Consider the following 13401-nt stretch of genomic DNA (forward strand, 5'->3'; position numbering starts at 1 on the left):
TTGAGGGACTAGTTCAAGAGACTCAACATTCAAACAGGAGTCCCAGAAAGAGAGAAGGGAGAAAACAGAAGAGAATAAAACATCACTGAAATAAACACAGAAATTTCCCACAACTAAAGGAGCACAAGCTGCCAGATTGAAAGAGCCCACTGAGTAAAACCAGCATAGGGGATAAAAGCAGATACACAGAAAGATGCTTTCTTGCAAATTGTCTAATAATAGAAAATCATTTTTCTAATCTTTAAATTTTCCAGAGAGAAATCTGTATTTAGCTACGGTAGACATAATTCTAAAATGACTCCCAAAATTCCCGGTGTACACATTTTGTATAATCCTAATTCCTTGAGCCGGGGTGGTACTCACAGCATAGTCATTCCCTTGATTAGATTATACCATGTAAGACTGTCACAGCACAATGGAGCAAGATTGTCTGCTGGCTTTGAAGGAGAAACTTCCAATGTTTTTTGAGAGGGCCACGTGGCCAGAATCTGAGAACAGACCATAGGAGCTAAGAGCAACACCAGCCATAAGCTAGTGAGAAGGTAGAAACCTCAGCCTCACAACCACACAGAACTGAATTGTCAAGACCTGGATGGGTATAACAGCCTGAAGGAACAGAAAAGCCTGGTTTCTTCTTTGAGTATTTGGAGAACCATAAGCAATTCAATATTAAAAAGTAAAAACGGGAACAGACAAGTAAGGCTGGAGAATTGGCAAAGGACCAGATCATTAAAAACCATGTATATCCTCCTAAGAAAGTAGGCCTTCATTCTGTAAATAATTGAAGCCATTTAGGAACTGCAAAAATTACCAGAACAAGATCATATATGTGTGTTTAAAATATATTACTATGCAAGCAACAGGGAGTATGAACTTAAAGAGAGGGAAATATAGGAATATAGACCAGGTCAATTCTTATTACTAAAGTAGTACACAAGAGAGAGGAAGGTAATAAAATTGAGGGACTAGTTCAAGAGACTCAACATTCAAACCTGGATTGTTTGAACCTGGATTAAAGCACTGGCTGTTAGAATGAAGAATTCAAGAAGATATTTCAGATCTAAAATCAGATGCAGAGAGATGCAGGAATTGAGAATGATTTTCTAGGCTTCTGCCATGAGTGACTGGACAGTAAATTAACCAAGATAATGGAGCAAGAACAGATGATAAAAGACAACACGTTAATGTCAGACACATAGAGCTTAGGAGAGAGACATCTAATTAGTAGTTAAATATAAGGGACAGGAACTTCAAAGAAAAATCTGACCTGAAAATTCAGATTTAAAAATTAAGAGTAGTTAACGCCATAGAAACAGATTGAGGGTGTGTTCTGAGCCTCTATCATTGTGTATGTAGCAAAGCACCCCAAAACTTAATGGCTTAAAATAAAAGAATCATTTCTGTTGTCCGTATGTCTACAAACTCATCTCTGGCCCACGTTGCATTTGTGGGGCATTTTGACTGGGGGGTGAAGGTTCCACTTTAAAAATGGCTCATTTACTAGTTAGCAAGCTATTGTTGACCAGTATGAGCTCAGTCAGAGCTGTGGGCTGCTGCTGCTGCTGCTGCTAAGTCGCATCAGTCGTGTCCGACTCTGTGCGACCCCATAGACAGCAGCCCACCAGGCTCCCCCGTCCCTGGGATTCTCCAGGCAAGAACACTGGAGTGGGTTGCCATTTCCTTCTCCAATGCATGAAAGTGAAAAGTGAAAGTGAAGTCACTCAGTCGTGTCTGACTCTTAGCAACCCCATGGACCTAGCCCACCAGGCTCCTCCGTCCATGGGATTTTCCAGACAAGAGTACTGGAGTAGGGTGCCATCGCCTTCTCCGGAGCTGTGGGCTAGGGGCCTCAATTTCTTTTCACATGATTTATCCTCAGGCTTAATGTCACAGCCAAGTTGCTGGGTTTCGACAATGAGCCTGTCATGATAATAAGATGCAGCTGTGCTATGTATCTACAACAGTTAAATGTCCAGGAACCCTATCTGCTTAACACACAAACACAGATTCTCCAACCTGCATCTATTTTCATATGTTTAGAAGTGAAACAATGCATATAATTGCAATGATCATGCATCCGAAGTTTATCAAAAACTCTGAATCCCAGCTTCCATTTTTATTAATGTTTATAGATAACGTTGACTGGTGAGTAGACAAATCCTGAGAATTCTTAATATCCCAACACTGGAAGAAAAGGAAATGAGGATGGAGAGAAATGATGAAGAATTGTACAATGAACTTTTGAGGGCTTTGTGGGGAGGTGGAAGATCAAACCAAAATCAGAGGATCTTCTCCCAAAGGACCTAAGATAGATATTTCCCTCTCCCATGTGAACAGAAAGGAAAAAGACCTATATACTGTTTTGTTTTTTCTTAGTTGCTTGAAGTCAAAATCTAACCCAATAACAACTGACCAGAATAAAGAACTCAGGAATGAAGCCAGTAGAACTGGGACTGATGAGCTCTGAATCTATTTAAATATGAAAGCAGGGCTATAGAACACAATATAAATATTATAACCTTTACAATGTAAAATAACACAAAACAAAAATCTGGAGGGTAAAGAGAAACTGAGATGGAAATAAATATATGAAGTTAATATTCTCATCTTTTACACCGAGGAGTAAATCAATATTATCTAAAATGAAAACAAGCAGTTTTCTTAAAATAATAATTTTCACTTCTCAGTGTTTTCCATAATCGTTTCAACATTTAAGACAGTATTTCCTAAACAGCCTTCTAATGATGAAACAATTTCTCAAAAGTTCCATAATTCCTCTAGTTTCTTATCAGTTTCTTTTTCTTCTAGTAAATTCAAATAAGGTTAAATCTGATGCTTCTTACTATAAAGCGCCCATGAATCCATTCATCCCTCTGTCTGTGTGTATCTATGTGGATGCAGAGATGACTGGTTGCAGCTAACAGTTCATTTCTGAATGACGGGAATTGGTGGCTTTAAAATTTTTCATTTTTTATACTTTGCTGCACTGTTTGAATTATTTATAGCACATATGCACAACTTTTATGTAAAAAGGATATGATGAGTGAGAAGGCCTATTGAAGGTTTTACATATGCTCAGGACAACCCTTTAAACTTCCAGAGAGAAGTCAGTTGATCAGCTACTGAGTCTAAGAGTCTTTCAGTCTGACACTAAGGAAAGTGAGACACCAAAAATTCTATAATGCAAATATTTATAAACTTTTAAAACAGGAATCAAAACATTCACAAAAGAGGTCTTTTCTTAGCCCATGATGTAATCTTTGTGATCTTAGAATGGTCACAGTTCATTATAACTACCACAGAATAATTCCACAGTTTATTATAACTATCATTATAATTACACAATGCTATATTGGGTTGTTCAAAACAATAACACTTCAAGGCATTAAAATACCATTTTATGAATACACAGTTTATCCTCTAATCTACCTGTAATAAGGTACTACTCCTAAATCTGCCTACATGAAATAAATACGTTCAAGGGGAAAAGATATAGCTCATTTAAGTTAAATGCATATCTATGAATCAAAACAATAAATTTTACATACGAATTATCTAACGTATTTAAATAAGACACATACCAGCAGAGGTGCTTCCATTGTCTTAATAAATCGATGAATGTTCAGTGTAGTCAGTGACTGTTTCATCAGTATTCTCCTACATGGCTGGGTCAAGTCCAAGACTTGTTTACAGTAAAAAAAGTAGAGATGTGGATATTCTATATCCTCAGGGCTGCAAATTAAAAATGAGAGACAGACCAACTTGAAGTTCAATGTGTGATTCTTCTACTATGCAGAAAGACATAATAAATCTCTTTGTCCTAAGTCTCATGCTATTGGATTACTGTTTTGGTAAAAGCCTAAAACAGTATAACAAAATTAAGTGGACCAAAGCAAAAAAAGAGAATAAAAGGAATTTTTGAGATGTATAAACAATTTTTTTTCCTGAACTGTTTCATATGGTAACTTTTAAATTAGGTTAGAGACAGGTCTATACAATTATTTTTAAATAAAAGACTGTCACCTTGAGGACAATGAGATTACCTTAAAATATAGTTTCTTTTCTACAGCTATGCTAAATAAAGCTTTGTAACACAAATCTTCTAGGTTTAAACCCAAATCTGTTTTGAATAAACTTCAGCCAAAACATGCCTTAAGATAGACACCATGTGACACTTTCTGAGAGTTAGTGAGTTTGTGTCTGAAATATTAGAAAACCCAGCAAATGCGGCTTATAATTTGAGTTTTGGCATTCCCTTCAAAATGAAAATTCAAAGATAAACTTATAGTAAGTAAGGTTTGCCAAAATTAAAATAACATTTTATAAATCTCCATATGGCATTAGTACAGTCTGGCAAAATACTGCAAATTTTTATTTCTACAATGTTATTTTAATTATTGACACATGTTTCAACTGAGTGCCAAGATTCACTGACTTTAAATTTCATTACAAAGCAATATCTAATAGATTCAATGAATAAAGAAATGATCACTCAAAGATTACTTAATGCCTACTATGTTAGGCCCTGTGCTAAATATAAAAGACTAAGATGAATAAGATATTTCAAATCCTTGAGGGGCAAGGGCTAAAGGACATATATTTAGTTAAAAAAAAAAAAAAACGTGGTTCATAAGTACTATAATATACAGGGTGCTATGAGAAACAAAGAAACATTTCATTCTGCTCAAGCCAGGGAAGAGAAGGAAGCAAAGGGAAAGGAAGATCATCATAGAGATTAAAAACAGTAAGAGAATGACTTCTCCAAGAAGATAAGACTAAGGAGTATTTCAGACAACAGGAACAATATAGCCAAGGCCCCAATCAAAGTACATAACTTTTTGGAGGGAAACCATAAACAGTCACATATTACTGAATGGGAAGTGTTGAGAGCAAGATGACCCAGCTAGGCTGGACTACATACCATAATTTATGAAATAATAAAATTATGTTAGAAAGTTATCTAATCAGAGATCATCTGGTTGTAGGTAACAGAAACCAAAAAAGTGGGGGTAGGGGGAACTTACTAGTTTAGAAGGGTATCTCACAGAATACAAGGAAAATTCAAGTAATTAGATCAGAGAACAAATGCACAGATCTGAACAGCAAGAGTTCAGGGTCCTTCATTTTGCGTTAACACTTTTTAGCTCCCCACTCTTTCTGCTTTACTTCTACATGGGCAAAACATTCAGTAAGTGCCGGGAGCCGGCATATTGCATATTGAGTGCATATTGCATATTGAGTGCAGCACTTTCCACAGCATCATCTTTCAGGATCTGGAATAGCTCAACTGGAATTCTATCACTGCCGGGAGCCAGCGTGAGGAACTCTGCCCATGACAAAGGTCATGAGAAAGGAGGCTCGGCATACGCAAAGGCGGGATCGGATCGAGCCTCAGGAGTCCTCCATCTACCCCCAAAACCAGAGTCTGCCTACTTTCTGCTTTGTGCTTTCACCTACACCTCTGACTTTACAGGGGGCTGTCCCCCACTACCTCTTTGAAAAAAGAGTTAGCTTACAGCTCCAGTTAATAATTCCTGGGTGTGACAGTGTTTCAACCTACAAACTCCTTTAGAAATCCTCTAGCCTGCCTGAATAGGTTTTTCTAGCCACATGTGATTGTTCAGAGCCTCCCAACTGTGAGAGGCAGGAGATGTTCTAAACTGTCTAAACACAGATTCTTTTGAGTAGTTAAAAGATTGATTAGAAATTGTATTGGTGAAGGGATTTTCACTTGTTAGGCCAATGTTTGCTGCTAAGTTTCCATATCCCTTACCTGCTGTGTCCCTGGCAGTGTATTGATTAATATAATTGGTGTAAGTAGTAGCTTTAATGTTTGTAACCTGGGACCCTTGAGTTAATTCTTTTTCTTGTTATAGCCCACCACACCTTTGCTCTGTAAGAATGCAACTTTATCTAATGCTTTTTGGAGGCTGGCGCCTGACTTTAGAATAATCACCTTTAGAGAAAAATAAGTTTCTTAAAATGTTAACAGGCCTCTGGGCCAGAAGATGATGCAAATCACCTAAGCTTTTGCATATGATAAGTTTGCAGGAAGAAAGCCTGGCTTACTGCAGGACTCTACCCCTTCCCCCATTATCCTCTATGCATAACTTAAGGTATAAAAACTACTTTGGAAAATAAAGTGCGGGCCTTGTTCACTGAAACTTGGTCTCCCCATGTCGTTCTTTCTCTTACCTTCTGGCTGAATTATTCAGCCTCTTTTCTTCACTGAATTTTCCTACTGAGCTATCCTTATTTCAGCCTCTTTTCTTCACTGAATTTCTTCGCTGAGCTATCTTTATTTCTCCACTCTTTATATCCTTAATAAACGTTTAATTAAGCAGTTGTTTCCTGATCCTCGCCAACGCCGTCCCCGCTTCGAATTCCCTGGATCAGCCGGGGCTGGTCCCCGGCAAGTAAGCAAGACAGTTAAAGTGCTGTATAATCCAGTTTCTCCCATGTTCAATTCCAAGTTCCTAGAAGAAGACATCTCTTTTGCTCAGGTAAGCCCATGGATTGGTTGACTCTAGGTCAGGTGGCCACCTCTAACTTAACAGACTGTGATAAGTATGAAGTAGGGGTAACACCCTTCTTGGCCTATACACAGATACTTTAAGAAGGGAATATGGGGAGGTAGCAGAAAGTACATGTGTCTCTACAGAATGCTACCTCTTTTACTACCCATCATATATACCCTTTTCTTTTCTTACCATTAAAAAAAAATTGTTATTGGAGTTTTGTTGACTTACAATGTTGTGTTAGTTTCAGGTGTACAGCAAAGTGTATCAGTTATACATAAACATACATCCTCTTCTTTTCTCACATAGGTCATTCCAGAGCACACATACCCTTCTTAACCATTTCAAACATACTCAGGTCCAACATAACTATTAATATACAAGATTATCCAAAGTTATCACCCTGCAAGAAGAACAGTACCTAGAACATAGACAGCATTCAATAGATAATTGTTGAATGAGAGAATGAACAAAGCAAAGAAGAAATAAAAAAAACAGATGGAAGAAAACATACATTCATCTCTCCTCCATTAAGTGGTGGGGCTTCCCTGGTGGCTCAGATGGTAAAGAATCCGCCTGCAATGCAGGAGACCTAGGTTCGATCACTGGGTTGGGAAGATTCCTGGAGAAAGGAATGGTAACCTATTCCAGTATTCTTGTCTGGGAAAACCCATGGGCAGAGGAGCCAGCAGGCTACAGTCCATGGGTTCACAAAGATTTGGAAATGACTTAGTGACTAACACTTCTCCTCCATTAGGTGACAACTCAAAGTCAGTTAACTACTTCATCTAGAAGTGATGTCATATGCTTAGTTGCTCAGCCGTGTCCGAGTCTTTGTGAACCCATGGACTGTAGCCCACCAAGCTCCTCTGTTCATGAGGATTCTTCAGGCAAGAATACTGGAGTGGGTTGCCATGCTCTCCTCCAGAGGATCTTCCCAACCCAGGAATTGAACCAAGGTCTCCCGCATTGCAGGCAAATTCTTTACCATCTGAGCCACTGACTACATATTCTGAATCCACAGTCCTTCCTTACCACATCGGGGCCAAGTATGACTCCTCACCACTTTGTTAGCCATGAATAAACCTCTCCAATGTGTCATATACTAACAAATTTATGAAAAACAGAATAACTGTGTTTTTAATTCTCATTTTAAAAATGGAGACAAGCAAAAATCTTTCCAGAACACTACCATGTTTAGTCATTGATCATCATATAGTCTGGTCTTGCTGAACAGATTTGTAAGACAAATGAGAGGACCCATACCTTGCCAGTAAATATCCAACGCTCTATATTTGAAGCATGTCACTGTTATTAGCAATTATTCATTAGCAGAAAAATAAAGAAGATGATAACAGAAGAGAAAGTACAAACAATCCTCAGAGAAACTGTGGGGCTACCCCAGAATCACCATGGGACTGAGAACAGCCGGGTTCCCCCATCCCAAGATGGAAATCTGGCAGTCTACTCTGGCAGTAGCAAAGAGGCTGTCTAAACTACTGCTCATTGTATCTTGAGATGCAGTGACTACATATCATAGAGCTTTATACTGCCAGCATGTTTCTCAAATTGTTAAGAATATTAATTCTTATACAAATAGTAAACATGCATCGAAGTTTTCTTTAACTCAATGAGGGAACTAGCAGAATGGCAGTTGAATACAAAGAAGAGGGGAAAAGGAATGTTGGTTGATATTGTACAGAGCAATAAATTTTCTTTGCAAGTACTACATTCTTTGCCTATGCACTCCCAACAACCCCCCCCCAAAAAAATCATTTCACTTTATCAGTTTTCTATGCACTAACATCCAAATTTACCAAACTGTAAAATATCTGGGATTTAATTGTGTATAGTTTAACAAATAGTCACTATTTTCTGAGCGGTGAGCAAGAGGACTCATTAAAAACTCTTGCATGGTTTTAAAAGGGTCACACAATCACCCTTTTGCCTTGCTTTGGATTAATTTTCTTGAATAATATCTTGAAGCCGAACTTAAAAGTCATTCAAATGCACTGGTGTTCCTATATACTAAATGGAAGAAAAACTTTACCCCTAGGTTGCCCAGCCAAAAAGAGTCCAAAGAAGGTCTCTACCTACAACTATAAGCTAGAAACTAGACAAGAAAATTAAACATTTAGAAAACATCTGTTCAAAATTGTACTCAAATATATTTAAGATTTTTCTGGTATAGTAACTGATGGAACTCTCAAAGAATCTCTAGAGCTTAGTCATAAAAGCTGTTATTTGATCCCCTAGCTGATTACTGGGGTAGATATATTTCTAAACACATGACCACTCAAGGGATCACATCTGTGGCTTATCCATATTGTCTTGGTTCACCTTAGTTTAACATCACTTCTGTATCTTCAAGCTCATTTTAGTACAGCCCTTGTGGGTCAGCTGGTAAAGAAACTGCCTGCAATGCAGGAGACCTGGGTTCAATCCCTGGGTTGGGAAGATCCCCTGGAGAAGGGAAAGGCTACCCACTTCAGTATTCTGGCCTAGAGAAGTCCATGGACTGTATAGTCCATGGGGTCACAAAGTGTCGGACACAACTGAGAAACTTTCACTTTCACATGATAGTAATGAAGAAGATTTCAGGTTTCATTTATATATTCACATCTGCTTACGATTCCTGTCAGATTAGTCCACGCTGTGAGAGTACGACAGAAATGCTGAAAACGTAATGTGAAATAGGTGAAACTTAAAATAGTTTACTTATGTGTCTTATACATACCCAATACTTTCCAAAACGGCAATTTCCGTGGTTAAGACAAATTGGTATGTGGTCCCATATACAAAAGCAGCTTCCATGACAGCTCTGTGCTCTAAAAAAGAGAGGGGAGGTGAGAGGGAGGAGAGGTTAGTTTGTGTGATTCTATTTGAATACTTTCCTACACCCTTTTATGCTCTACTATGTTTAAAGAAAAATCTTTTGTAGGGATCCCAGTTGGGAAAATGCAGGCAGTTAAAGAAGTTATAAAAAGTCTGTTCTAGTCAAGTCAAGGTAAGAGCAGAACTAAGAGGGAGTTAAAAATGAGTTATACTTGAAGATATACAACAAATATGTGATATTTTTTTCCCAGTAGTAGGGCAGAGAGTATGAATTCACCACACAACTTTTATATGTTATATTTTATATATGAATATGTCTGTATGCTATTTATGGCTTATTTTTTTAATCAAACTTATTCTTATCTAAAAAGAGACAATTCTATAAGGTATATTTTTAAAATTAACAGTTCCTCTACCCTTGACCCCATTTCCAATTTCCAAGGGACAACTACTTCCAACTTTCTCACTCTTTCTTTAGGTATTTACCTCCAAATCCCTAAATGACACTCTTACACTCTTATTTCCTGTTTATTTGTGTGTGTTAGTATTATCTACTGACTTCCCACTATGAAAGATGATAAATAGCTCTCTTTTCTGAAACCTCATTCCACAAATGTACACAATTCTATCCCCTCAATTTGCCCAATATAGTTCTGGTTTTTATTAGATCAATAGTCAGTTTTCATATTGTTCAGTTCAGTTCAGTTGCTCAGTCGTGTCTGACTCTTTGTGACTCCATGGATTGCAGCACACCAGGCTTCCCTGTCCATCACCAACTCCTGGAGCTTGCTCAAAATCATGTCCCTCGAGTCGGTGATGCCATCCAACCATCTCATCCTCTGTCGTCCCCTTCTCCTCCTGCCTTCAATCTTTCCCAGCAGCAAGGTCTTTTCCAATGAGTTAGTTCTTCACATCAAGTGGCCAAAGTATTGGAGTTTCAGCTTCAGCATCAGTCCTTCCAATGAATATTCAGGACTGATTTCCTTTAGGATTGACTGGTTGGATTTCCTTGCAGACCAAGAGACTTGCAAGAGTCTTCTCCAACACCACAGTTCAAAAATATCAATTCTTTGGCACTCAGCTTTCTTTATAGTCCAACTCACATCCATACATGACTACTGGAAAAAACTATAGCTTTGACTAGATGGACCTTTGTCAGCAAAGTAACGCTTTCTAATATGCTATCTAGGTTGGTCATAGTTTTTCTTCCAAGGAGCAAGCGTCTTTGAATTTCATGGCTGCAGTCACCATCTGCAGTGATTTTGGAGCCCCAAAAAATAAAGTCTCTCACTGTTTCCACTGTTTCCCCATCTATTTGCAATGAAGTGGTGGGACCAGATGCCATGATCTTCATTTTTCAAATGTTCTCTCCTCTTTCACTTTCATCATGAGGCCCTTTAGTTCTTCCTCGCTTCTGCCATAAGGATGGTGTCATCTGCTGGGATTCAGTGAACCCTTGTAATTTGGAGGCTCAAATCCCTCAGTTCGGGGAAATTTTCTTAAAGCATTCCTTTGACAACTTCTTCATTTCCATATCTTATTTTCCCTTTTTTTTCTCACTGCCATTTCCAGGTAGTTATCTTCCCCTCCCTGACCTAATCTTCTATCACTGGAATCACATTTCATCAGATTATTCCACTCACCACTCTGCCTTGTTGTAGTCATCTACTACCCCACCCAGGGTTAATCCCCTCATCTCATGAAAAATTTAGCTTCTGTCACACTGTCAGGCTCTCCTTGCAAAATCCTAGCCTTTCAGTCCTTGGTCTTATCTGGAAACTCCAGTGATTTCTCTTCAGCCCTGCCTTAACCACTCAGAGCCACTGTCCCACTTCAGGCTTGTAATCATCAATCTGCAAATCCTCCAAATTTTCAATGTCTAGCACATCCCCCCAAAAATAAACACACACACACACACACACACCCTTCCATCTCTGGGTCACTCATCTAGTACATAACCTTAACCTTCCTGAATTTACAGTCTTACCATTTTCACTGTCCTTCACCCACCTCAGGTCCTCTCATCCCTCCTAGTCCAGCTTAAATTCCATGGTCAGTCTTTATAATCACTTACCCGCCTGTCTAGCCAAAACACAGTCCAAGTTAAATCAAACAATTTGCCCATTCTGCACTTACACCCATAAAAATGAATATGACTGGGGGAAGAAAACAAGAACCTGCCAGCATAACCACGCCCATGGTCTCACTTCAGATTACTGACATCAACTACCACTGCTGCGTAACAGCCATTCTTTGTTTTCAGGCCTTCTAAAACAACTGGTTCATCTCTTCTTTCCTCACACTATCTGATCACTTTATTTCTATTTTATTAAGAAAATGAATCAATTAAGTAAAACCAAAAGTTCCCAGCATCGTATGTATCTGCCCCCTTAACTAAATTGAAGCCAATATTCTGTCTTCTCTCCTAATACCATAGGTGAATTTTCCACTCTCCCAGCAAAGAGCCACCCCTTCCCCCATTCACTAGATTTCATCTACCCTAGTCTACTCAAAGATGTTGTTCCAATAATTTTTCCTTCCTTTTTCTCCATAATGTATTTTCCTTTTTCCACAAGATCTTTCGTGTCAACATACAAATACGCTTCTTAAAAAATTCATCACTCAACCCCACATACTGCTCCAGCCACTGCCTCGTATCCTCCTTCCCTTAATAGCAAAATCTTGTATGAGACTCCATAGTCACATTCTCCAGTTGCTCTCTGCCTATTCTCTTATACCCTAGTCAGGCATTTATCCCTACCACTCTACAAAAAATCATGTATATCAAGGGCATGGGTAACTTCATATTGCTAAGCATAATGGCCAACTGGTAGTTCTTATCCTAATTAATCTTTCAGCATCCTTTGATACAATTGCTACTATCTCTTCACTAAAACTCTATCTTCACTTCATTACACACAGGTCATTCCTTCCACCTCCTCCACTGACCTGTGAATGATGAAGTATCTAATGAGTTCAGTCTCTTTTCCATCTAGCCTCACTCCCTTCATGGTCTCCTCTGGTCTCACAACTTTATGTCATAAATGTATATCCCTAGTCTGTATTCCACCATCAAATGCAGACTAGTAATATCCAACTACAACTACCTTGTTGATATCTCTACTTGCCTGTCTAACAGGTATTTCACAAGTATGGTGTCCGAAAGTTGATTGCAGAGCTTTCTTCTCCAAACTATTTCCAGTATGCCCCACCTTAGTTATTAGCAATTTCACCATTCAGGGAGGGAACTCGGGCCAAAATCCTAGAGCCTTGTCTCTGCTATCTCTCTCAATCTATATCCAATATGTCAGAAAATTCAGTACCTCTTACAATTTTAGCAAACTACTGCTAAAATTCGAATGTATTTCCACTGCCACTGCTGCTGATACCCTGGTCCAAACCACCCACCACCATCTCCTGCCTGCATTATTGTGATAACTTCCTGATTTTCTCCCTTATTCTACTATTGCTCCTTCTACTCTATTCCAAACCCAGAAGTCAGACTGATCCTGTTAAAATATAAATCATGGATTTCTGGCTCCACTATGGCAGTGTAAGTCCCTGTATAGTTCATTCCTCTTACTGACTTTAATTACAGACTGTGGACAAAATACAATAACCTGAGGGGCCCTGAAAAGGAAACAATTAATAGGCTGATTGTGGGGTATTATTTTACATGTACATTAAGTTTAAACTATGTAGCCATCAAGCTTTATGTCTGTAAAAATAGAATTTTCCAATAAATGATTTTATTTCATAGAGCATATACAATTTTAAATGTTTTTAACAACATTTTATACTAACATGTCCAAGTTATAACCATTAACATAAAAATCATGAAAGCATAATTACTATTTGTTTATAAAACATTTATAAATTTCTTTATGACAAAATTACCTATTAAGGCTAAGGTGATGTCAAAACTTTTTAAAAGTCAAGAAAAATATGTCATAAACAGCAAACACCAAAATAAAAATGGAAGCCAAGTCAGTCAACAACATTTACCAAATACTATAAACTACTGAATACTAAATCAGGTACCATGAGG

General features: G+C 38.2%; 1 protein-coding gene across 7 annotated transcripts in view; it reads right to left on the reverse strand.

Annotated features, from left to right (window-relative positions):
* The window catches only part of TXNDC16 (thioredoxin domain containing 16), a 93158-nt gene that overhangs the window by 45557 nt on the left and 34200 nt on the right, over positions 1 to 13401 (reverse strand). For all 7 annotated transcript variants that reach the window (XM_086323054.1, XM_086323050.1, XM_086323052.1 and 4 more), the window contains 2 exons: positions 9256 to 9346; positions 3582 to 3732 (listed from right to left, as the gene is read on the reverse strand). In XM_086323054.1, coding sequence (XP_086179180.1) covers positions 3582 to 3732; positions 9256 to 9332 — 228 coding nt within the window. In that variant the 5' untranslated portion in view covers positions 9333 to 9346. The remainder of the gene's footprint in view (positions 1 to 3581; positions 3733 to 9255; positions 9347 to 13401) is intronic.

Source organism: Bos grunniens, chromosome 10 (assembly GCF_055505025.1).
Source record: "Bos grunniens cultivar Pamir isolate PY7600 chromosome 10, Bosgru_T2T1.0, whole genome shotgun sequence".
NCBI classification, from domain to species: Eukaryota; Metazoa; Chordata; class Mammalia; order Artiodactyla; family Bovidae; genus Bos; species Bos grunniens.